Below are 26,855 nucleotides of genomic sequence, written 5' to 3'. Positions count from 1 at the left end.
CCTATGCCAGCCATAATACACAGTAGTATCCTCACAACTATGCCAATATTTTTCTACAGGGAGGGAACAAAGATTAGTAGTGGAGGAAAATAAGATTTGTATGCAGAGGGTGTGCCCAAAGAGTCAGGAGGCACAGAGGTAATTTGTTGGTGTCCGTTTATTGGTTGCTTTCACCTTAAGGAAGAGTTTCCTGGCTCCTTTCAAATGGAGACTAGCAGTAAACAAAATAGATGGAGGGTATTTCAAAGAAAATGTTAATGCCTACTATGAAATGCAGCCTTGTTGCTGTGTTCACACGGAACGCTTACTTTATTAAGCAGAGTTTAAGCTGCAAGAAGTTTCCACCAGAATGTTACAAAAAGCGGCCGCTTCCGAGTTGGCCCCTTTTGTGTCGGCGGAGAGTTCCCCCCCCCCACCTTTCCACGCCGTCTTCCCCTTTAAGGCAGGAACGCCGTTACTAAGGCGGTCGGAGGAGCGGGCAAACTGAATTCCTCCGGCGGCAACAATCGGGGCGGCTCTTGAGTTCCGTTGCGGCTCTCTCGGGGCGCGATGGCTTTCCCATGCCTGGTAAGGGGCAATGCTGAAGCGATGTCGGAGGAGGCAGGGACCGAAGAGGCAGGGAGAAAGTGGGGCTGGATTGATTGATTGATTGAAGCGAGGCCGGCCCGAGGCAGCAAATCTGCGGAGAGAGCCAGGCCCTCCGAGAAGCCAGAACTCGCGCTTGGGCCGCTGATTTGAGCCAAATTAGGCTGGCTCACCCCCCCTCCCCCCAAATCGTGGGCTGCTGCCTCGGCAACATTGCTGGCTAGGGAATTCTGGGAGTTGAAGTCCTCCAGGTTTAAAGTTGCCAAGGTTGGAGACTCCTGTTCTAGTCCACCCCTTTGTCAAGCCCGACCTGTCCTTCTGGGCCTGGAAGAACGCCCCCACCCCCTTTCTTTTTATTGGTAACCCCTATGTGGGTGCAGGGATTTTTCTCTTTAACAAATCCATGTGCTAGGTTTGTCTTCCTGTATCCCTATGCATCTTTTTTATCACTATTTAAAATGTAGGAAGCCTTCCCCTCTCTCCTCCTACACCCCTAGAGGGAGGAATAAGTATCAGAATAGTGACAGTTGTCAAAAATGGATGTAGATGATTTGAAAAAAATATTTTCTGAATCATAGATTTTTTTTTCTTTTTCTACGGAAGTATGATAAACATCATCAAGTAATTAAATTAACATAATTCCAAGATGTATAAAGAAAAATGATACAAGAAATGCAAAAAATTAACTAAAATGTAAACAAAGAGGCAGGATGCATCTCCCTGCATTTACCATCATAAGATACATGAATATTTAAGAATATGTTTGCATTCTTGTAAAATAACATTTGTTTCAATATAACATTTATATAGGAAGACCCAACTTTGGAAAGGAATTTCAAAGGCCACCGGGATGCAATAACTAGTGTGGATTTCAGTCTAAATAAGAAACAGCTAGGTAAGTTACTCTCTGAGCATCATTTTGTTCAGATTTATTTCCTAAAATAAGCATCATGATGTCTCCAGTGTGAAGTTTCCAAAAGATGTCCTAATTACACACACACACACACAGAGTTAAAACATTACATTTAACTTTAAGGGACGAGAGCAGTTTGCAAATATGTTAATCTTAGGCACAAAGTCATATGTTTCAGAGAACTGAAGGGATACTACATATTATTCTGATTTTAAAAAAAGATAAATTGGAGGTACCTCCTAGTTCAGGGGTCCTCAACCTCTGGGCCGTGGCCCACTACTGGCCTGCGGCCCACTCAGAACCAGCAGAAGCGACAAGTGATGCATATGTGTGCACAGCTCCACTTGTGTGAGTGGCGGGCATGCGTGCCTGCTGCTTGCACAAATGGAGCGGAACTTGTCTGCCGCTCGCACCGAACCATCCTCTCCCCTCCCCTATCCGTAAAGCCAGAAAGTTTGGAGACAGCTTCTTAATTGTAATAGTAGTTTGGAATGACACAGTTGCTTTTCATTCTTCATTTTGTTATTTGTCTACTTTTAAGAAGAGCTTCCAGAAGTACATTAGGAAAATCTGTTGAATCGGTAGTTTGATGAAACTGGCCACTCCTTTTTTCCCACTGTAAAATAAGTGATTTATTTCTAGTCATTTAAAATTATAATGAACATATTTTTTATTTCATTTAGTAAGTGGCTCTATGGACTCTTGTTTGATGATCTGGAGTATGAAACCTCAGATGAGAGCCTATCGCTTTGTGGGTCACAAAGATGCAGTAATGTGTGTTAATTTTTCACCATCTGGCCACCTGATTGCTTCAGGTTCTAGAGACAAAACAGTTCGTTTATGGGTTCCAAGTGTGTAAGTATAATAAATTATACTGGTTACCTTTTTTTTCTTGATTCCTATCATTACTTAAATAGAAAAAAAATATTCATTTATCTCCTTTAATCCATGATGCATCCTGGGAAGATAGGATGAATTTTAAAGATTTTTTTTAAAAAAAGATCTATAGCAGTCATTTTTTAAACTCTATGCTGAACTAGGAATTTTTATGTGTTGTTTGCTGTTTGTAACTCTATGGTAAGAAGATAAATACATTACTTATTGCATGAAAATCTACTTCAGTTTACACTGAGGTAGCAACTTGGTACCTGTGTTTGGAATAAATAAATAAATAAAATTTGGCTAGATGACACACAATAAATACAGAAAATATTTGTTTTTCTGTGATGGAATTATATATGTTCCTAATTGTGATTTTTCCTCATCTGATTACAGAGCTTCTCAGTTTTCAGTTTGCTTGTGTTCATGTCTTTTTTCTTTTTATATGAAAACGCTTAACATGATGTTCTACTTTTCTTTGTTGCCTCACAGTTTTAGTAGGTCACTGTTTTATTACTCCAAGTATTAATTGATTATTTTGCACAACTATTAAACTAATCACTTATTCCAGACTATAAATTGAAATAGAACTTTCCTTCCTTCCTTCCTTCCTTCCTTCCTTCCTTCCTTCCTTCCTTCCTCCCTCCCTCCCTCCCTCCCTCCCTCCCTCCCTCCCTCCTTCTTTCTTTCTTTCTTTCTTTCTTTCTTTCTTTCTTTCTTTCTTTCTTTCTTTCTTTCTTTCTTTCTTTCTTTCTTTCTTTCTTTCTTTCTTTCTTATACATTTGGTGTATAAGATGCATCTAAATTTTCACCCCCGTTTGCTGTACTGTATATATCTAAATTCAACAAATTTCTGTTAATGTAAATGTGTACGTTAAAACAAATGTGTACAAGTACTGAATGATTTCGAAGTTAGTATCATAATTTTTGTGTGTTTGTTTCCCTAAACTAAGCAAGGGAGAATCGACTTCATTCAAGGCTCATACAGCAACAGTCAGAAGCGTTCACTTTTCTAACGATGGCCAGTCATTGGTTACAGCCTCTGATGACAAAACAATCAAAGTATGGGCTGTCCACAGACAAAAATTCTTATTTTCCCTGAATCAACACATAAACTGGGTTCGTTGTGCTAAGTAAGTCTTTTTTAAAAAAATGATTTTGTGATAATGTATAGCAGAGCTGTCACATCTCGTGGCCCATGGGCCAGATGCGTCATGCGCTGGCCACACCCATGCCTGGTTTAGCTCGGGGAAAAAGTTGCGATATGTCACGTGACACTGCTATGACGATGCGAGTTTGACACCTCTGATGTTTAGGTTATCGGACTGTCATGTGACAACAGCTGTGTTCAAGTCTTAGAGACCAATATTGCATAGGAAGCTAGGTGCAGTAGCCTTGCCTTGTTCTTAAATTCTCTGCAGTCTCATTCTGTTTATCCATTGGAGGAAACTCTGGAAGTAGAAAACTGTTCCTGAGGATTTAGATTTTCCTCAAATATGTATACTAAGAGGAGACAGAAAAGTTGTGAGGCAGGATAGGCCGACAGTGCACCCTGTCATTGTCTCTATGCAATGCTATTTGCAGAAACAGAAAAATATTTTGACTAGGGCGCTCTCAAACAATATCTGTGAAGATCTGTAATGTACTTTTATGCTTACCTATATACTTTAGGAACTAGCCACATTTCATATTCCAGATCTCCTTTCTATACACCTCTATCTTATTGGAAGGGATAATTACTACTTTAGATTAAATGAGAATAATGTAGAATAAAATCAGCTGTTTTACATGATATGAATGGAAGAAGGGAGAAGTTTCACCCACTTGCTTTTTCAACTAAAGAAAAAAACTTAGATTTTTAGAAGCAATAGCATGTATTTAGTTGTGTAATATGCTTTTTCTGAAGGCCTTTCAAAAAAGTTTAACTGAAGCTAAATACTATCAAACTCAATAGGTTTCATTTCGAAATAGGTATGAAGAGAACTTCACTGCTAACTAGTTTTCTTTTCCTTTTAATACTTAGAAATTTAGATCATACAGGACAGGAAAAATGGAAACATGTTTTTCAAAAAGAAAGGCTCTGATTGAGAATGTCTATTATTATTTGCTGATATATTAAGAGCTGTCAAAAAACCATAGAAATCCATTGTTCTGGCTATAGAATAGGTAAAATAATAGCTTGCCAGAGAAGGAACAGAAAAAAATGGTTCTCTAATTTAAAACAAGTGTCTTATTAACTATTATAGCTGTGCAAGCCATTTGGGCGATGGGGGTGGGGATGGGTTGTTTTGGTAACAGCCCCGCTGGACTTGCTTTCGGTGCATGTACTGTATATGAGTCCTCCAACAATGTGAGAAGGCCCTCAAAGTGGTCACAGTGAACTTTGGAGAGGGCCCAATACCTCATTGTTTTTAAGCAGTGGGTTTGAATGGGGCTTTTATTGCTTGTGAAACATCGCTCTGAATGGTTCACAGAGCCCCTTATAACCAGGTAATATTGCCACCGTTCTAGTAATTTTCCTCTGAGAATAACTCAGATATAATTTCCGTTGGCTATTACTAAATGTGCTTCCACAAATGTCTTTGCTGCAGGTTTTCTCCTGATGGAAGATTGATTGTATCATCCAGTGATGACAAAACAGTCAAACTCTGGGATAAAGCAAGCCGAGAATGTATACATTCTTTTTGTGAGCATGGTGGGCAAGTATCAGTTATAGTTCATTGGGGCTTGTCTTATATATTTTTTTTAAGCCTATAAAGAAATATCTCTTTAAAAAATAATAATGCTATACCACTTATTTAAGTCAGGCAGCATACCAGGTTAACAATTAATTAAAATGTTTTAAAAGTGGTGCAGTTTTTGTAATGAATTTTATGTACTTTGCTATATTAAAAATCAAAGCAGTGGTCCACAAGCATTATTACTTAAGTTAAATTCTAACAATTTCTACCATCAGTGGAACTGCTGGGCTTTTCCTTCCACCCACACTTGATGAAAACCCTGTTTCTCCTTAGCTCTTTCAAACTATTGAGTGACATAAAAGGCACTTGGGGATAAAGATAATAAAGGTAGCTTGGCAGAGGTACAATTAGTCCAAAAGACCAGTGAGCTGAAATAAAAAAGTGACTAGAAAAGCCTCTCAAAGAGTACAGAATAATTTACTGTGATTTATAGAATGCTGAATATAAAGTTTATAATTAGAGTGAATATTTATTGAGAGAATTTCACTGAAGACTGGTTATAGAAGTACCCTTTATTCTAAGCTGTTCTCATAGAGCTACAACTAAATTTCAGGGAGTTCAGGCTTGAAACTTTATGCAAATACTGTAGTAGGATCCAACGTTTTAATTGGTAATGAGTTTTAATTGGGCCAAATTTATATATCTTTTAATTGTTTTTTTTAATATTTGTCCTGCATGTTTTTTAATTTTGGCTGTACACTGCCCTGAGTCCTCAGGGAGAAGGGCAGTATAGAAATTCAATAATTAATAAATAAATAAATAAATAAATAAATAAATAAATAAATAAATAAATAAATAAATAAATAAATAAATAAATAAATAAATCTGGATCAGTCACCTGGACCAGAGGTTTAGTCTTCCTAGCTTTTGGACTCGTGCTGGAGCCCATCCTCAGGGGACTTCTCCCTAACAGAATTTTTTGCTAACACATTTTGCTAGAGAGAAGTTCCCTGAGGATGGGCTCCAGCACAAGTCTGAAAGCTCAGACGACTAAACCTCTGGTCCCGGTGACCAATTCAGATTGGTTCCTGCAACATTATCCTGGGACACGTATATTTGCCTTCATTCATGAAAAACCTGTAGTCTTGTACAACCACCATCCTTACAAAAATGCTTACTTGATTTAAAATATTTATAACCTCACGTTATTACAAGATTCTGTCAAACCCAGCTAGACCCATAATTTAGGATGATCCATTCTTCTGTCTTTGGTGAAAGTTACTAGACTCTATGCATATTGTTGATTCAGGGATTCAGTTTGTCCTAATGCTCCCATGGATCCCATAGTTCACTCTTGTTTAGGTTTCTAATGAAAATAAGTAAGGTAGGTAGAGAGTATCATGTAACCATGAGAGACTTTTGCAGTTCTAAATGGGAAGCAAAGCTAAAAATGTAAGAGCTAAATGCTGGACCTTGGTTTAGCCATCCCCTTGCATTGAGCTTTATGAAGTAAAGAAGCTGCATACCTATTGTGGTGATGTACCTTATTTTCCGGAGTATAAGACGCACCTTTTTTGGTGAGGAAAAGAAGAAAAAGAAATCTCCCTCTACCTCTAAGCAATTTTGCCTCATTGCAGCAAACAGCCTGCTTTACTTTCATTTTCATTTTCAGCATAGCTTGATTAGCACAAGGAGAAAAAAAAATCTTGAGCAATTTACCTCTTTGCAGCAAGCAGCAGAGCCCTGCGCAAAACAGCTTAGAGCAAATCAGCTGAGAGTCTGGAGACTGATCCAATCAACTTGTGCTAATTAGGCTGTGCTGAAGCTGAAAGGAGCTGTTTTTTCTTGCTGTTTGCATGCAAGGAGGTAACTGCTGCTAGGCAGAGGCCAAAGGGTGGGGTCAAGAGGGTGGGCGGGGCTACATTCGGTGTATAAGACACACCTAAATTTTCACCCCCTTTTAGGGGGGGAAAAAGGTGCATCTTATACTCCGAAAAATACGGTACCTTTATCCTGCTGCAAGAAGGCAATGTGTCCCCGGGATGAGCATTGCTCATGCCTCCCTTCAAGGAGATCAATCAAGGAGATCCTAATCAAGGAGAGAAGCAATTTAGAACTCAGGAGAAATTTGCTGACAGTTAGAACAATTAATCAGGGAACAACTTGCCTCTAGAAGTTGTGAATGCCCCAACACTGGAAATTTTTAAGAAGATGTTGGATAACCATTTGTCTGAAGTGGTGTAGGTTTCCTTGCCTGGGCAGGGGGTTGGACTAGAAGACCTCCAAGGTCCCTTCCAACTCTGTTATTCTAAGTTCTAAGATCAATCAACCAACAGAAGTTTTTCAAATCTGAAAATGGAGGAACAAAAATGTTATGACCCTTTCTGCAGATTCTCTGCTTCTAAAGGGGTAAGGTGTATACTGTCACATACATATTTTTAATGAGATAATTCCCTGATGGGTTTGCTTTATCAGGAAAGTTTAAGAAGTATTCACTAGTCAAGCAGCACTTTTAAAAAACTCTCTAGGAAACAGATCAACCATGTAACTTTTAAGACAACACTTGAGCAACTTTTTTTCATTTTTGGTTTAGATCTTTTCCTTCATTTTTAATCATTACAGGTTTGTCCCCCATGTGGACTTTCATCCCAGTGGTACATCCATTGCTTCAGCTGGCACTGATAACACAGTGAAAGTATGGGATGTCAGGATGAACAGGCTGCTGCAACATTATCAAGGTAAGTAACCTGTGCATTGTTAGACTGGCTGTGCTCACTGCTGCACATCATCATGTGATTTGATTGAGTCCATTTTAGTGTTTTCTCTAAACTCAGTCCGTTCTAATCCATTCATTAAATTGTAGTTATGGGAGCAACAAAACCCATGTAACCAGTTAACAGAATATTTGCTAAGTTTATTGTAAGAGTGTCAGAGAACAATAAACTCCCAATAATCCGCCCTGAGTCTCCGGAGAAGGGTGGCATATAAATCGAACCAATAAATAAATAAATAATGAAAAAAGCATGTTTTTTTGCTATTTTTCCTAATGAACATTTGAAAGGACTTCATATTTGACTGCATGAAGAACTTTGTTTTGAAAGTTAAGCAGTATGCGGACATCATTTTTATATAAAAATATCCTTTTTTAAACAATGCAGCCCCCAATTCCTTTCTGATCGTACTATTATCGTACTGCTTTTAAATTCTGTTTTGGACATTGTTTTTATTATGGCTGTTCACCGCCCTGAGTCCTTCGGGAGAAGGGCGGTATATAAATAAAATAAAATAAATAAAATAAAATAAATATTATGTATGGACAGTACTATTAACTTTAGGCAGTTAAATATTTGAAAAATGGTGATATTATATCTTTAGTATATATGTTTATTTCACAATGAAACATGACTACAAGTAGTCCTCAATTTACAGCCACAATTGGGACTGGAATTTCCATTGTAAGTCTGCGGTCACAAAATGAGGCATTGCCTGATCTCATTGATTTATGATGCCAATCCCAGTTTTCCCTGTGGCAGTCATTAATTGGGCTTCACAGGTCATTAAGAGAGTACCTGCCCCAATCCAAGTTATTCCAGGTTCAGTCCTTCCTGGCCCTGAGCCTCAATAAGGTCAGGGACTGCTTCCAATTCCCCCCACCCCCCCCCCCCATCTCTCTTCTCATCTCTGTCCACCCTGCAGCCTGCTTTGTGGGGTAGCAAATGGGGCAACAAGTAGCCTCAGAATTGCATAGCTCTGTAGTGCTTGCCACGCTTTTGGGAAGCCTTAAAAAGCACCAGCAAGTATTTGTTTGTCATCTGCCTTCTCTCCCAGTTCCCGCATCAACTGTTTGCCTTTTGCACCCAGTGCCGCATTGCCTTTGCGGTCTCCTTTTCGGACCCAGCTTCTCTAGCAAACTTTTGCTCCAGTGTTTAAAGCTTTATTTCTTGGGGCTGTGTATTGCACCCTGCAGCAAGGCAGGGTGCAGGGTGGCCCAAAGGGCAGATATGGGGGGAGGGAGCTAAGCGGGTAAAGTGGGTTGGTCTGAGAGGGAGTGACTAGCCCAAAGTCACCCAGGGGGCTTTCATGCCAAAAAGAGGCCTAGAACTCACAGTTCTTTGATGGACTTGGGACATTTCTGAGGTGCAGTGCCATTAATCTGTCCAAAATTCATATTTGTTACCATTCACATAAAACTGCACCAGTGTTTTTTCTACATGAGGATGCTTGAGAGCTAAGCTGTACTGTAACAAATTAAGAGTTAATTTTTTCCAGTTATTTTATTTGAATGATTATTTCACTTTTCTCTATTTTATACCTTTAATTTAAGTGAATGTATGTAACATAAGGTGGCACGGTTGTTCAGTGGTTAAGACATTGGGCTTGTCGGCTGGAAAACCCGGCAGTCCAGGTTCGAGACCCGAGCACCACACAATGGGGTGAACTCCTGTCCTCGCCCCAGTTCCTGCCAACCTAGAAGTTCAAAAGCATGCAAGTGTGAGTAGATAAATAGGTACTGCTTCTTTGGGAAGGTAACAGCACTCTGTGATATCATGCTGGCCACATGACCACAGAAATATCTTCGGACAATGCTGTCCACAGTAGTCCACAGGGACTACTTTATCTTTTTTTTTTTTTTAATGTGACATGCAAATATTTGTTTGTGTTTCTTTTTCTTTTTTGTAGTTCATAGTGCTTCAGTGAATTGCCTGTCCTTTCATTCCTCTGGAAACTACCTCATTACTGCTTCTAATGATTCAACACTAAAAATATTGGATTTATTAGAAGGCAGGCTATTGTATACCTTGCATGGTCACCAGGTAAGGAGAGTTGTTTCAGAAGTATTATATAGCATTTGTGCATGCAATAACTATGTAAACAATTCTATAGCAGAAGTTGTTATATATAACTTACAGATGAATTCATTTATACCTTTTACATATTGTAGAGGTTCAGTTATACAGATGTCATTACAAAAATGTTTTTAAGGCATATTTTGGTGTGATTATGTTTGAACTGAAAATCAATTGATTTAAGTGTTATTTTTTAAAAAAAATATGCTCCAACATTTTCTCAGAATTTCAGATTTTCCCAAGAACCAATTTTTAAAAAAATCTCATGTAGCAGTTTGGTTAATAGCATACAATATTCTAAAAAGATCAGTCTTTTTTTAACTTCAAGGCTCACAAAAGTTTATATGTTAAAATTCTAATAAAATCAAATAGAATAAAATAATAATAATGCAATTAAAATCCAGTAACTATAAAGTCACTGAAGCAGTCGGTGTGAGCTTAAATGAACTTCAGGGGATGGTAGAAGACAGAAAGACCTGGAGGAACGTTGTCCATCGGGTCGCGATGGGTCGGACACAACTTCGCAACTAACAACAACAACTATAAATTCAGTAGAGTTTTAAAAAGCGCAAAACCCATTAAAACCTAGCTAAAACAGGTTAAATATGTTGGGAAACATGACTATATAAAAAATTAATTGCTGGGCATAAAAAAATTATAAAAAATGATACCAGGCAAACTTTGCAGTGTGTGCAGTGGCAGTATTTTATGAAGGGACCATTATGATCCAGAGTAATTTGAGAATGAGTCTTTGGTAAAGGAACAATGGCTCCAGAAAGATTGATGTGATATGTTGTAATATCTTTTGCAGAGTCTACTTCCAAGCTCTTTAGGATTTCATCGGTACAATAATCAGTACTTAGAATTGTGCCCAGAAATGTACCAGTAACCAGTTTTATAAGTGCTATTCCTACTCCGATTGATTCTAGTCAATAACTGCAGATACATTTTGTATTAAGTGATATTGCAGAAGAGTTTTTGAAAGGAGCTGCACATACAACACATTGCAACATGCAGCCACACGGCTGCAGGTAGTCAGTAAGCAAAATGCCCACCTGGCCACATGTCCTATCTCTCTTCACTTTTCCTTCTCCTACAGTTTGAACAGAGGTTGATCATAATAGAAAGGATGAAAGATATTCTTTTAAGCATTTTATCCTAAATGTGCATGAGCTTCTTCTGCCAAGCCAACAAAGAACCAGCATTTGGCTCTCCAAGTCTCTATGAAAGGAAATTGAGAAGTTTAAATAACAAACAAGTAAAAGAATTCATTGCTTTTTCCAGTGAGCGCTATTGCACAAAAACAGTTACAAGGCACAGATGCAGCTAGATATCCATGATATTCACATGGGATTTCAACAGAACTGGCACATCGCAGTTTATATCCATGTTCACAAAGATAAGGCATGACCTTATTTGGGTGAGGGAGGTTGTTTGAGTTTTGGAGGGGAGAATTCTTTGAAAAAAAGCATAGTGTGTAAGGATCTGTGCCACAGATCCTGTCGTGCTGTGGAGGCTCTGGTAACGATAGAATGCAATTTTTATATCTGTAAGCTCTAATTAACCATTGATTTAATGTTGATCAAAGTTGTAAATTTTTATCTATGATACTTGAATCTAACATTTCTGAGACAACCTGTTCTCCCAGTTTTCATTCCTGTGTACTTGGTAACCTGTCATCTGCATTATAGTTGACTTTAGCAAGTTCTCCATGTTGTTAGTAGGAATATGCTAGAAAGACTTGGGGATATGTTTTTGCACTGTTTATTTTGTGCAGTATATAATTTACTAAATGTCATATTTCTAATTAATGAGCTGTAGCTAAATCTATTATATTAACAATAGATAAAAGTAGGCTTAAAGATGCAAGGATTAATAATTAAGTGTTAATTCTGCGAGTAATATTAGTTGGATTAAGAGCTTGTTACATTTTTATGTAACTTTGCATGTTTGTACTAAAGACATTGCTTGGCTCAAATATGGTTTATAATCTAACAGTTGATTACTTCTCTGGGATACTTACTCATAGGAAAAGCCCAAGATGTCTTAAATGTACTTTGACGTAACATATTTCTGTACCGGAATCAGTTGCCAGTTGATTACATAGAGAATACTGCTAAGTTTACATTGCTGTCTTTAATTACAATGGTGCTTACTTTTCAAACCAGAAAGCTTGTTAGGGAGATGGAGTTTAATTGCTGACATTTACAGCTACACAATTTGATATATTCTGACTGCATTTTAAGTACGGTATCTTCATTTATGCAGTACTTTTCCCTTAAACTATAAACAAGGTTTGGAATGAATGCGTAGAACCATTGTTGATACGTGATTGTTAAGGAAACCATGCTTCATGACTCATGTATCAGTCATCTATCATCTGTTAGGGAGATTATTGCTGTTCAGTGGGATGGTGGATACTGTTGTGTATGACTTAGAAATAAGAGTGATCTAGGAACAATAAAGACTTCTTAGGGAAAATCAAGTACAGTTGTATTCATCTATTTTCATTAAAATGAGTTCATGCCAGATTTTCAACACAAAGTGATCTCAAGGCAATTTACAAGATAAAATTAAAAAGAATACAATGTAGACTACCATTAAGGAAAAGAGCACTATTTTGTACATATTATTTATATGCACAGTTCTATATAGATCCAATCAAAATCAATATTGTTGTTCAAATAGCTTAGTGTGGGTATTGTACCATGTTTTCCCCGAAAATAACACCCTGTCTTATATTTTTTGAACCCTGAAATAAGCGCTTGGCCTTATTGCTATGCGCTCGAAAGCCAGATTGGGCTTATTATAAGGGGATGTCTTATTTTGGAGGAAACAGGGTAATAGGAAAAATATGCCATCGGCTTTCACACGGATATTTAGTACCTCCAATCTATACTAAATGGTTGTTCTTTTAACCTTATAGGGACCAGCTACCTGTGTTTCTTTTTCAAGAACAGGAGATTTGTTTGCGTCTGGAGGCTTTGATGAGCAGGTACTGCTTTTGTAAATAACCCTGTAGCAAGTACACCTATAGGGCAGAAATAGTGTGTGCTCACAAGTACTGTGCAAGCCGTTTGATTCCAAGGCAAAAAAGTGCTTTGGAATGCATGGGTATGCTTATATAGTGCCCTAACTGCAGTTCCTTGAAGCAGTTGTGCTGTTTCCTGTGATTGCTGAACCGCAAGAAAAGATGCATTTGGCTTTGGGGGTTGCAAACAGATGCTGCATGAACACTCCCATGCTCACCAATCTAATTGTGCCTTCAGTAAATGTCTTAGAGAGGGCATCAGGGAGTAACCTAATCATTTGCTGTTTTGTAACAGATTATACCTGCTGTGACAATTATTTTGTGAATTGGCAAGAAAACCCTCCACTCATCAACCAGTGCTTGTGAGCATTTGTGCCCTACTCTGAAATTAGAAAATGTGCCCATTGAGTCAAAAGAGTTGGGAATTCTGTGAAGTAGACATATGGAAAGGGCTACCTTGTCTTTAACCATTGATGGTTAAGAAGTGTCAGTGTTAAAGCTCCTCATTTTATTATTAGTGGTTCTGGGCTTCCTTGGGAAGAAGGTTCACATATGATGAAATGAATGTTTCATTAGCTTAAATAACAACAACAACAACGTTTAGTATTTTCTCTCTGCTCTTTTGTGGATCAGTGATGTGATGTTATTGTGCACATGAATAACGTGTTAACTCCAGGTTGTATTCTGAAAGAATTTGGAATGGGACAAAGAAATGGAAATGAATTTATGGAAATGAACTTCCTATGATCCTGAGTCTGATTATTTAAACATGTTTACAATTTTACTTTCGTAGGTAATGGTTTGGAAGACAAACTTCGATGCTGCTGATTATGGTGATACAATACAAGGCCAGAAATATACTATGAATGCAAATGATTATGGTAATAATCTGAAAACACAGAACTCCATTATGCATATGAATGGCTGTTTTAATGGTATGGTAAGTTGATGGAATTGCTATTCTAGATTTTTCTCTTCTGGTTTGACACAACAGTATATCCTGAATTCTTAGATTTTTTTCCCCCCTTCTGTTTGGTAGTGTGCAATTTTCAGAAACTTTCTGAACAAGTCCTTGGCAAGCTCTTTCAGAAATGGTTTGTCATTAGTTCTAGGGCTGAGACAGAGTGACTGGCCCAAGATCACACAGCTGGCCTCGTGCATAATGCAGAACTAGAACACATGGTCTCCTTGTTTCTAGCCTGATACCTTAATCATAACACCAAACTTAGATAATAAGACTACTATATTTATTTAATACAGTACAGGCAGTGCTCGGTTTACGACCATAATTGAGCCCAACATTTCTGTTGATAAGTGAGACTCTAGTTGAGTGAATCGTTCCCTATTTTACGGTCTTTCTTAAGTGGATCACTGCAGTTGTTAAGTTAGTCACATGGTTGTTAAGTGAATCTGCCTTTCCTATTGACTTTGCTTGACTTTGGTTGCAAAAGGGGATTGCATGACCCCAGGACGCTGCAACCCTCATAAATATGAATCAGTTGCCAAGAGCCCAAATTTTGATCACGTGTCCTTGGAGATGGTGCAAGGGTTGTAAGTATGAAAAACAGTCATAAGTTACTTTTTTCATTGTAACTTTGAACTAAACAAATGGTTGTAACTTTGAACTAAACGAATAGTTGTAAGTCAAGGACTACCTGTAATACAACCAGGAGGTGGGCTGGCCTCAGAAAATGCAATTGGCCTTTTTTTTTTAACTTAGCAAAGTCTTTGGTTGAAGAGCAATTGAATTTAGATTTTCCCAATCTTAATTTAACACTATAACCAATGTGTTACATTATATCGGCTCTCATCTTGTTTGCTTTTTCCATATACCGTATTTTTCAGAGTATAAGACACACTTCCCCGCCTAAAAGAGGCTGAAAATTTGGGTGCATCTTATACTCCGAATGTAGCCCCACTCACCCACCGGCTCCCACCCTTCAGCCTCCGCACGACCCCTTCCTGCCTGCAGAGATTGCCCCCGACAATGGTTTGTGTTTTTGGGCTCCCCGTGTCGCGTTTTCATCCTCCAAATGCTCTGTTTGAGAGCTCTTCAAGACTGCGTGGATCGCCAAAGCACATCGCCGCCGATCACAGCCCGAAAACGCAATGCATTTGGAGGCTTAAAACACAATGCGTGGTGCCCAAAATGGCTACCTGGAACAGCTGCTGCCTTCTCTTACCCCTTCCAAGCTTCACTTGCTCCCTCCGACGATCAGCAGTGCTTTTGAAGCTTTTTTCAGCCCCAACTGTGCATGCTCAAAATCAGCGAACTAATGTGCTGAAGCTGACCAGGCTAAGGATGCTAGCCAGATGAATACCTGGTAGGCAGATATTTTTTTTCCTCCCCAAAAAGTAAGCTGCGTCTTATACTCTGGAGCGTCTTATACTCCAAAAAATACGGTATTTGCTGATAATCTGTCAGTAGTGATGATAATTCATCCTCAGAAAGATCAAGAGAATTTGAAATAGAAGTGGATTGATTTTGATAACTGAAAGTTTTTAACTGCTGTAGAGCTTTAGAAATTTTATTTGAGTTAAAATTGATGGGTGCTGTTATTACAAGGAAAACACTAAAAGTAGTAGAAAGAAACTCATGTGTTAGTGGATAGAACTGAAAAGACATGTTTAACAATCTGACTTTCTAACCACTGTACATGCCGATTTTTCTTATTATGATACACTCTACCATTTTGAACCATGGAACCATAATACAGTGACCTAATTCTTAGCTCTATTTGAAAGAAATGTTAATATAAAATAGGTCTAGTGCTCTGTATTTTCAGCTTTCTTTTTTTTTTAACATATTCCTTACTTAGCATTTCTCACATAATTATTTGTCACTGATAATTATCATTAGTTTACAGATAGATTTTAAAAAATAATGCAGTGGGTAAAAAATAAAAATAATTGATAGGGCGGGTTAATAATTTTAGAATGTTAAAATATATGAAACATTCCAAGGCAAAGAGTAAAGAACATTTGAATCTGAAGTGACCAAAGATGCTTTGACTCCATTCTTTGTTTATCTGTCAGCTTTCTACCTGAGAGAAAAGGTACACCTACTGGGTCTTGATACTACAATAAATGGATTTATTGCCTATCAGATAGATTTTGTAGAGTTCTTGTAAGTTATAGTGAAGAAAATATGTGAAATATTTTAATACTGGATAAAAGAGCCACCTTTGGGTGAGACGAGTGGCAAAAAATTTAATAAATAAATAAAATCATTAGAAATTGTTTTACAAGATTATTATTGAATTTATGCTTCTGTAAATAACATTTCTTCAGTTCTCAATGCATTGATGTTTTTAATATTATTTGTAGATACATTGTTTTGTCTAATTTGGCCAACTTAATTAACAAGAATAATCAGTGATTCAAATAAAGACTGCTTTTTTTCTCCTTTCTATCCCACAACTGTTTCAATTCCAATATTTTAGTAGAGATTATAAACAATTAGATAATAAGGATTCTTAGTGGCTGATAATTGAACTAACACTCATTTCTCTATCTTTCCATTTAACATTTTTCTGGCTTTGATTCCATCTACTGTTAGTATTAAACATTCTATTGTGCTGAATAAATTTTGAACTGGAACAATGAACTAAAATAAGTGTCATCTCTTTACCAGTATAATTACATAGTTTCCCTTCCAATAGTTGATGTTTTTATATTGATTGTGGAGCTCAAAATATGCATCTGGAGAATAATTTTATGGCCAAACAGCCACTTTGTTGTTATGCAAGCGTGAACATTTCCTTGATTGAGGGTCTGAAGGCATCAATTCCTTCACTGCAATGATGAAATTTGAAGGTATAAAGTTGGAGAGGTTTTGGTTTGAAGAAAACCAGAGGAGACAACAGGAGTCCAGCATGGGTTATTTAAAATCAGGACTCTTGATAAAACAAACAAACAATAGCTTATCAAAATGACTGCACTATAAACAGAGGAAAAGGCCAGTCAGGATTTAAATGGTTGTCCATCTCCTCAAAGTGACTCTGGGTGGCTAATAACAAAGCCAACAAGAAGACAAAATAAATAGTTGACATCCAAACAACCATCAGTACAGCCATTTAACTTTGATCCCCATGCTTGGGAGCATAGTGAAGTCTTCAGGGTCTTGGAAAAGTCTATTAGGGTCAGAGCCAGTCTGACTTGGGGGTAGGAGAAGATGTTCCACCAGGCAGGCCTGCCAGATGATATTCTTTAATTGATGGGACATTTGTTAAAGTAAGGGATGGTATAGGACTTGAGATTTGGGGAAGGCAGATTGAATATCTGGATGCTTATAGTGAAATTGCAAGCATGTAGAATAACACAGATTCTTCTCAAACGTTTGATTGCAGAAACCGATGGACACTGGCTATAGCGAGCAACAAAAAGCTGGAAATTACGGACATGAAAAGGTAAGCCAAATTGAATGTATACTTATCAGGAGACTATTGTTTGTTTATAATACGTTTTAAAAATATTTTAAAAAATTAAAAATATTTACATACAATATTTTAACATGAAAATGATCTTCTTTTATTAGATTAGAGCCACATACATTCTTTGGATTCTCAAACATGGTCAGGGCCAGGACAAAACTAAATTTAATTTAGCTTAATACAGTTTATAATCGCACACACACTCTCTCTGTCTCTTTTTCATTATTTTCTCTCTGGGGATATGCCCAAAATGAAAAATAAGCCTATGTGGATTTTCCTTCATCTATTGGATCTCGTGTCCAGCCAAGGATGGAGATACATAGCTGGGTGTCATCAGAATATGGATGAAAGCTCACCCTCAAACTGATAAGACATATTTCTCATATTTGTATACAGGTTATCCTCAGTTATTGATCACTTGTTCAGTGACTGATCTTAGAATGGTGCTAAATGAGTGGTACTTAAAATCAGTCCTTGAAGTTTGAGCTGTCCAGCACGTTAATGATCATATGATAATGATTCAGGCACTTGGCAATTAATTAACGGTCATGTCGTTGCAATTTGCAACCTTCCCGGCTGGCTTTCCACAAGTAAAGTCAATGGGGAAGCCAGAGGGAAGGTTTCAAGTCGTCTCAGTAAGTTGCTCCTGCCACTTTCCTGCACACTGTCCCTCCCTCCCCATCTGACTGCACTTGTGCCTGACCGCAGCAGCCACTCTTCCCATCTTTGGTGCACCTGCAACACACTCGTACCACAGCAGTCACCTGCCTGCCGGCTTGCAAGCTTTCTGGGACTTGCACCTTTCTGCCATTGATTTTGCTCCAGGTTTTTGCTGTTTCAATTCCTGGAGGTCCCAGACATAAACTGCAGGTAACAACTGCCACCATCTCCCTCCAGCAACAAGAAACAGAAGATCTGTAACAAAATCAGCTTCCTTCTTCAAATCTTTGTTCCCCAACCATGGAGATTGAAGGCAACATTGGCACAACTCCTTGGTTTAGGCACCTCTTCTGTGCCGTAAGCTTCTCTGCATATGTTTGTGCCAATTTAAATGTGTATGTGATGAGAGTGACAGGTCTTTTGTTTCATTACCTTCATTGTGTCTCTCATCCTCCAGCAACTGGGGATGGATTCTGGAGATTTTCCAGTTAGACAAAAAACTCAAGAAGCTGGAACGGCAGAATTAATCCAAAAACAGCAAGTACAGTTTGATGAGATTGGGCTTACCACTACTCTCCAGCACATCGTGGGACAGTTGGATGTTCTCACTCAGGTAGAGAAGACTTCGGCATTTTGATGAAATGTCATAATATTATAAATAGTTTTATAACAATGGAATCATGCTGTTATGGAAGAATCAGTGTGAGGAACATGATGAAGAAACTTCTGGGTAACTACATATGAAAATTAAGTTGTAAACAAAAAATGCTTGTATACTTGCCTTGCATTATAATGGATTAGTGAGGGGAGGCAAAGCAGAATTTTCTGATTCACAGCATTTTACATTTCTTTGCCTGTAAGTTGCTAATGTTTGGAATCAGCTTGTGTGCATAATTTATAGTTAGGAACTTCCTGCCTTACATGCTAGTTGCTACTAGACTAGAGGGGTGACACACATATCTAATAAATAAGTGTTCATAGCAAAAAGCTTGACATTTTAACTTTCATTTGTCTTTCATTCTTTCTCAAGGAGGCATATATGTCATTCTTTTATCCAGTTTTTTCCCCAAAACAGACAAGATAGGTTTGGCTTAGAGATAGTGATTGATTCAATGGGTTGGATTTGACCTTGATTCGCTCTTATTCAAACTCCTTAGCCAACATGCCACAGAGGTTCCTGGCATTCAGTATTTTCCCTATACAGTATTTTCCGTATACAGACACTGTGGGTGGTGGTAGTGATAGATTTATATACAGTGTGATCCTATTTGGAAAATTGTGAGGTGACTTTTCTTTAAAGTTGGACTGTATGATTGGAAAAGTTTAGTACATTTATATAAGAAGAGATGATCAGGTTTCCCATTTTTTGCTATTTTTTTTTACTGGCATAGAGCTAGTTCAGATTGGAAACCTAGAGAGGTTTCCAATGCTCAGGTCACTTCTCAGAGTATGTCGTCGTATTTTTACATGTGAAGAGAATAATTGATATATGCAGGTTAATTAATATAGTTATTAATTCAATTAATTCAATTTTTGCCCCAGCCAGCTCTTTTTTGGAATATGTCTTCTGCTATGTTCAAATATAAAAATACATATATGCATGCACACATGAAAGTGTTCAAATGCAGATGCTAATTAGTAGAAATAACAGGGCTGGAATTGTGTGATACTTTCCACATCCGGATTTCAGATAAAGAAAAAAGAGAATGGCTTCCCAATCTGAAGAATGATGGCAAATCTGAATCTTAAAAGTCTCAGGGAAATTAGAAGAGTACAGTACAGAAAATTTCATAAAAGAATTTTGCTTTGGGAATTCATTTGGATTGGCGTGAGGCATATAACCCTATAGATAATTCTCAACCTATGACCATAATGGAACCTGCCCATTATGTTTGCAAGTTGTGATGGTTGTTAAGCAAAATGATCATGAGATGATGATGATGATGATGTTATCCATTCAGTTGTGTATCCAATGTTTTATTTCTGGGCTGCATTCACTGCTTTGAGCATTCCCTGCTCTTCCCAGTGTGGTTATTAAGTGACTGTGCTGGTCATTAAGTACAGCATAGAGTGCCTCAGGGATGGGGAAAGCCATGGGAGGGCTAGTACAGGCCCAGACCTGCCTGTCCCAGGCTTTCTCCACCCCTGAAGCACCCTGTGCTCTGCTTCCTGTCCTTGAGGGTCCCTGCAAGATTTGGACCAGTTCCCACTCCACTGGGTCCCACGCCATCCTACCCAACCCCTGTCACTAAATGAGCATTTAACTTTAGAAGAGTTCCCTCATGTGAGGGAAGGAGGACAGGCCTCTATGTGCCTTAGCATCCTTGGCTTCATAGCTGTGTCCCGAAAACGGGTGCTATTTTCAGAGTGGCTGCAATGAATGGTGCCTGCTTTTGGCCGAGAGTCACATGGCCTAGGGACGGAGAAACTTTTAGTTCAGCCAGGACAGTGACATTAAGAATGGCTAACTGCCTCTCTGGATGTGGTTGGGAGGCTTTTGAGTATTACTGGACATATGTAATGCCATTCCTGAAAAAAAAAAAGTTGTAAAAATACTGAGGGTAATGGAGATATTCTGATCGTTTTATGTAGTCCTTTTATTCATGTACGCAAAAATACTTTACTTCGTGTTTATTGTACAGTATGTAATGCTTATTATCTGCAATATTTTAAAAAAATAGTCTGTAGTAGTCCATGCTTAGTAGGTTTAAAATGTTTTTTGACTTGAAAACTTTGCTTCATTACTGCATGTTGGCCCCAATCTTTAAGATATTTTGGGTTGGGTAAGAGTTTTTTCTATATTGTTCCTCCATGGTGACAAATTCCAGAAGAAAAGCTTTGTTGCAGTGAACTTGAAGAAGTTTCAAGCAAGAACTATATCGTACTATTAGCACTTCTTTGATTAGTACCCTAGAATGAACAGCAGAGGGATCTAAACACATACCACGTTACTGAAGGAGTGTCACTCTACTTTCTAATCTGTCTAAACTATATAGCCACAATCATTTTAAATATGTGTTTTTTTTTAATCAGTCATAAGGCTTAAAAGAGGATAAGGAAACTAATGGAACCATTACCAGATTGTTTAATCCCATTGTGTAGAACTCTGTATCATTCAACAAACTTCGTTGCATAGTATTTTCCCAAGCTGTACCTGGCCCATTTCCCTACTACAGCTAGTCCTCAACTTACAAATGTTCATTTAACAATGGTTTGAGGTTACGATGAACTCAGAAAAAATGACTTACGATCCTTCCTCGAATTTATAACCATTGCATCATCCTGCAGTCACATGAATGCAATTTGGGGGCTTGTCAAACTGCTCACCTTTATGATGATTGCAGCATGTTGCAATCACACGATTGCTATTTGCAATCTTCTCAAGCCAGCTTCCGACAAGCAAAGTTAATTTGTTGCAGTGGACTTGAAGATTTGCTTAATAACTATGTGATTCACTTAACAACCATGCAATTTGTTTAATAATTGTAGTAAGAATGGTCATAAAATTGGGTCTCCACATGATGACTCACTTAACAATTGCATTGCTTAGTTATCAAAATTCCAGTGCCAATTGTTGTAAATTGAGGATTATCTGTAGGGATTAATGGCGTACTTATAGCATCAGCTACTCAACATGGAAGTAATAGGAAACTTGTTGCCATTATTATTTTGGCTTCATGACAGTAAGATATTCTAGCAGATGTTGTAAATTGCTAAGAGTGTAATAATTTGGTATCTAATGAAAAATGATAATTTAGCTTTCCTAGTAATATATATGAGCCTGGTGCTATTATGTGCTAGGCTTTTGCAAAGTGAGCCAGTTTGGTCTAGTTGTTAAGGCATCAGACAAGAAGTTGGGAAACCATGAGTTCTAATTCTGCAATAGGCACAAAGACAACTGGGTGACCTTGACTAGTCACTCTCTGAGCCCTGGGAAGCAGATAAGGGCAAGCCATTCCTGAAAATCTTGCCAAGAAAATTGCAGGAACCTATCCAGGCAATTGCCAGGAGTAAAATTGCCATGTGTAACTGGAAGGCACACATACAAAGACAAAAAAAAAAAAAAAAAAAAAAAGACGCAAAAGTTAATCTCCCAATCTTCTCATAATTTTCTGTGGTCGGCAAAACAAAATCTTGGCTATAGCTTCAAAATGGATTTATTTCTGATATTTCTTTGCAAGCAACAAGAAATTTTCTCTTATCAGATACTTCATTGCAGACATACAAATTACTGCTCTACCACGGTGACCTTGAATGTACGTTACTGCCATCTTTGGTGTCAGTCAGTTGCTGTCACTCATACCTGTGGGGATGAGAGTAAAGTTTAATTCAAAATATTTTTACCAGTCCTTATTCTACTCCTGCTTCAAGGAAGCTCTTGAATTGCAAGGGAAGTCACTAAATTTCTGAAAGGGTCTCCCCCTATACTTGATGATCAGAGAGTTCTTTTAGATTGGGGTTGGGTCCAATATTGTTTAATGTTTTGTAGACAATACTATGCTGGAGAAGCAAAACAAACATATAAAAGAGCAAGCTTGTTCTTCCTGAGGCTGTAAGATCAATTATTAGGAGAAGCAAAATTGGAAAAAGGACAATTCTCCATCCTTTCTGCTTGCTGAGCCTTAATGTGGAATTAAGGCTATATTTTCTTTTCAATGTTAGCTTTTCTCAAAGGCTAAGATTAATAGTAATGAATTATTTAGCAAATTATATACTTTTCTACTTTAGATAATAATTTCCCATTAAATTATAGGGAATGGCCAGCAAATTGATACGTAATGTGGCGAAATGTTTTCTTCTGCAATATTGTGTTTTTGCCAGTGCATGATTTTTTGTGTGAGTTTATTGCTTTTTAGTAATTTATTCTATTGCACTCCTTTCTTAGAAAAACAGCCCATGGTATCCTTAAATAAAATGGGCAGCATAGCTTAATATTACAGATATTTCTTCAGATGGTGTTCTCACATGAATCTGACTTGTTCTAAGTAGTTACATAGAATTGTTGTCTTGACTTATGCTAACCCTATCACATTCTGTCATTATCTTTCTCATTTTGCAGACTGTGTCCATTCTAGAACAAAGATTGACATTAACAGAAGACAAGCTGAAGGAGTGTCTTGAGAATCAACAAAAAATTGCTCAGAGCAAAGCTAACTGATTCTCCCCCAAAGCTGATGAAGACATTTCGTGTGAATGGTTTTAAAGTGAAACATATTTTATTAGAATAAACTGTATAGCTAAAAATGTTTGTAAATACATTTTGGTTAAGATTAAACTTTCCTTTCTTATTAAAAATGGCCAGATGTGTTGCTTGGCTTTACTGTTCTGATGTCCAAGGTTTATTTAGCAAAAACATTTCAAATCTAAATCTAAACAAAAATGAAATGAAAGTAGAAATGGATATTCTTATTTTGAAACCGATCTTTTCGAACTTGAAGTAGACTTGTTGAAGTATTGTGTGTCGGTGCATTCATGCATATGACACACTGTGGGAGTTTTTCATTAAAAAATGGAAGATGTCTCAATTACAAATGTGCTGCATAAAGTTCAAATTGTTTTTTTTTAAAAAAAACACCATGATTTCTGCTTGAATCTCGAATGCCAGAAGAACTGAAATATTATTTACACAGAGAGATCTATGGTTTATACATGTCTTTCTCTCTGTTTGCTTTTTCTTCCAGGAATTCTAGGTGTTTTATTTAGCAGAGTATCCCATCCACCACTTCCTTTTATTCCCAATATAAGAAAATTGTGGGGTAGGTTGGGCTGAGAAATGAGATAATCTGTTTAAAGTCCTCCACTGAAGTTCCGTGGCTGAGGGTGGTTCTGAACTTGGATCTTCCTCATCCTGTCCAACTTCTAAATGAATACACCATGCTGATTCACATACTTCTGATATTACGTTTCTCTGTAAAAAAAAGTATATTGCTGTTGTATTTTAATGTTAATTTGAACATTATTTGTCTGGTTATCAAACCTCAGAACCTTTAGTATATTTTCTCTGTTTGTCTGTTTCAGATCTGTACGTTTGTTCCTAATCATAGACTTATTTGCCATAACTGCCTACCCCATACTTCTATTATTTACAAATGATACTTGTAATTACTTCCCCCTGAAACATTCATTAATTTGGTGTTTTTTAAATACAAGAATATAGAAACTGATAATAATAGAATAATAGAAACTGAAACAAGAAAAGAAAAAGAAGGTACAGAAAAAGGAAATAAGAGAAATAGAAAAGAAAAAAATAAGAATGTAGTAAAAAGAAATGTATAAAGAAATGTCTTTCCGCCTTTATCACAAGTATAAACACACCTTCTTTTAAAATACTAAAAAGTGATGTTCTTCCCATATCCATCTCTTAACTGGAAACAAACTCATAAAACATCATCATTTCAATGCTGATGTCAGCAAAAATCCATTAAGGGTTACCAGAGATACCGGTAACAACGTATCTATTTGAGCCTTGATCAAATAAATCAACTTTATATTCCTTTTATTTCTAACAATCTTGATCTTTACTCCTTTCAAATAAGGTCCTAGAATTTTTTTTCCCATTTTTTTTTTTTTTTTGTTCCTTCAGACAAAATTTTTGAAAGCTTTAACAAGCTTCTTTTGTAGATCCAATATAAGAACATTATCCAGGTCACTCTCTTGATTCATTATTTCTACATGGCTTTGAATTATTAAGACATCAGCTAGTTCTTTTTTATGTCCAATATAACATTTTTTCCATGTCATTCTTGTAGTCTGTCATTTTAAAATCCACTTTCAGTTGCAGATAAGTACACATAAAGTGATATTTCTATACTAGATAAATATTAACTTTTGTGGCCCTTCTGCTTATGGGGGTATTTTCATGTGGTTCTGAATATCCATACAGATGTTCATTGAAAGGCCCGATCCAAATCATCCATTGCTGTACCTTGGCTGTTCTAAATGGCTGGGCAGTATTTCAAACTTGCATTGAGAAGAAGCCACAGGCACTGAAAAGTCCCAAGCAATTTATACTCAAGTGAGAAGCCCAACGACTATAGCTGTAACCTAAGGAATTGAAGCACTCACCAAGATGTTGCACAGTTTATCGAAGTTTGCTTTGATCTCTTGGTTGCCCATTAAGTAACAAAGTTGTAGATGAAGTAGCAATAAACCTACTAGTAAGAGTGCATATAAAGCTGGTGATCTGCTATCATTACTTTAACAATCTTGATATGCTTTTTTCCCTCCTAGGTTTCCCCTTTAAGATAAGTTCTCTTTAATTTTTTTATCAGTCTGATCAATATAACTTTCATGCATTATAGTCAAAATTCTAATTAGTATTCACAGAGTTTGTTTACATATCTTGCCAAACTGTGGTTTAATTATAGTTTGTTGAATCAGTCATAAGGTTCAAACAAGCAGACTAAACCCAGGGTTAAATTGCATTTTGACTTAGTGTGATGTGTGAATTCAAGTACATCGGTAGCTTCAAATAATATTTCTAATCGGGGAGGATCACAAATATACTTATTCCTTGCATGTACCTTCATGAAACAGCTGCATTCCTCATCTTGCAAACTGCTTTTTCAGGAAACAACTCAATAGTTGTCTGATGCAAATTCCTGTTTAAGTACTCCATCGATATATACAGCTTAGGAAATGAGTTGTGGCTTGGTCTGGAGCAGATTACAAAGAGTTAAGGGACTTTTTTTGGCATCTCAGAGGCCAATGCTAAGCCAAGTTCTTAAAACAGCAGTTTAATTTGTTGCCATTAACTTTGCCAAACATATGACCTCACTGAAGTTTTTAGTAACAGCTCTTTTCATTTGGAATACTCCCTAGGGCCTGAAGCAAAGGAATATTTTTGGCTCTTGTGGGCATGGAACATGTTAAAACGTACTCAAATACAGTGAAAAAAAGCAGTGTTTAAGCAATGCCCACTTTCCTTCCTGTCTAGGAGTTTAAACTAAAGCAATGTTGTGGTTAATTTATAATTATATAGTGCTGTATATTTCTTTCCATATGAAGGATGGAAAAAAGTTACATGTCAAAGATCCAGCATGAGATATAATTTCTCTACTCCCATTCTCACAACGACAATGTAATCTGGTAGTAGAATGAAGCCCCATTTTGTATTAAGTCTAGTGTGTTCATTCTTTATCTAATCTAGCTTTTACTTTTTCTTACTTTAGCACCAACAGGTACTGGGTTTCCCCTAAAATAAGCCCTCCCCTGAAAATAAGCCCTCCCTGAAAATATATAAACCACGCGCAGCCGGTCCCTGCCATTTCCTCTGGTTAGGGAGACAGAGCTGGAAATCAGGTAAAACAGCAAGAGGAGCCCCGTCTTGCTCCATGCGCCCCAAAATAATAAGATCACACCGAAAATAAGGCCAAGTGCTTATTTCAGGGTTCAAAAAAATATAAGACAGGGTCTTATTTTGGGGGTAACACGGTATTTAAAATTTATAGCTTTGTTGATGTGTTGATTGATCTCACTTCCAACTGGTTGTGGGGGAAAAGGTCATTCTGGCTTATTATGGAAACATACTTTGATGTTCAATGGCTAGGCGTCCTTCCCCAACTCAAAGTGTAGTTGAAATTCCGGAAGTTGTTATTCTACTATTTGGAGGCCAAATAGTGGAAAAGTGGAGTAGGCAATGCAATCATCACAGTTATAATTAACCATAATTTGACTCTTGGTTGCAGAACATTGCCTTATAATTAAAGAGAAAGTACTGAGAGACATGTTTGCATTCTTGTTCTATATCCACATAGTCACTGTGAGCATAACTATTTTAAATTTCCATATGCCTCCATGGCTCATTCTGATAGGGATAACCAGTAA

General features: G+C 37.4%; 1 protein-coding gene across 1 annotated transcript; it reads left to right on the top strand.

The window, feature by feature from the left end:
- The first annotated feature begins 478 nt into the window (after nt 1-478).
- Nucleotides 479-23,253, top strand: POC1A (POC1 centriolar protein A). The gene is made up of 12 exons (XM_070933696.1): nt 479-567; nt 1,396-1,480; nt 2,182-2,353; nt 3,331-3,510; nt 4,969-5,076; nt 7,681-7,796; nt 9,739-9,872; nt 12,832-12,900; nt 13,730-13,876; nt 17,286-17,345; nt 18,487-18,642; nt 23,089-23,253. The coding sequence occupies exons 1-12, from the start codon at nt 550-552 to the stop codon at nt 23,185-23,187; spliced, it is 1,344 nt and encodes a 447-aa protein (XP_070789797.1). The 5' UTR covers nt 479-549; the 3' UTR covers nt 23,188-23,253.
- The last annotated feature ends 3,602 nt before the right edge of the window (nt 23,254-26,855 follow it).

Source organism: Pituophis catenifer, unplaced genomic scaffold (genome assembly GCF_029215685.1).
Source record: "Pituophis catenifer annectens isolate HBS135680 unplaced genomic scaffold, rPitCat1.0.hap2 SCAF_2, whole genome shotgun sequence".
Taxonomy (NCBI): domain Eukaryota; kingdom Metazoa; phylum Chordata; class Lepidosauria; order Squamata; family Colubridae; genus Pituophis; species Pituophis catenifer.
The sequence above is the reverse complement of the archived record's forward strand: the minus strand, read 5'-3'. Positions and strand labels throughout refer to the sequence as shown.

What these genes read in the sequence shown, in the direction of transcription:
- POC1A (XM_070933696.1), top strand. An exon ending in TCTTTTTGTGAGCATGGTGG is followed by an intron (nt 5,077 to 7,680) that starts GCAAGTATCAGT and finishes TAATCATTACAG; the next exon opens with GTTTGTCCCCCATGTGGACT. An exon ending in CTGGAGGCTTTGATGAGCAG is followed by an intron (nt 12,901 to 13,729) that starts GTACTGCTTTTG and finishes TTACTTTCGTAG; the next exon opens with GTAATGGTTTGGAAGACAAA.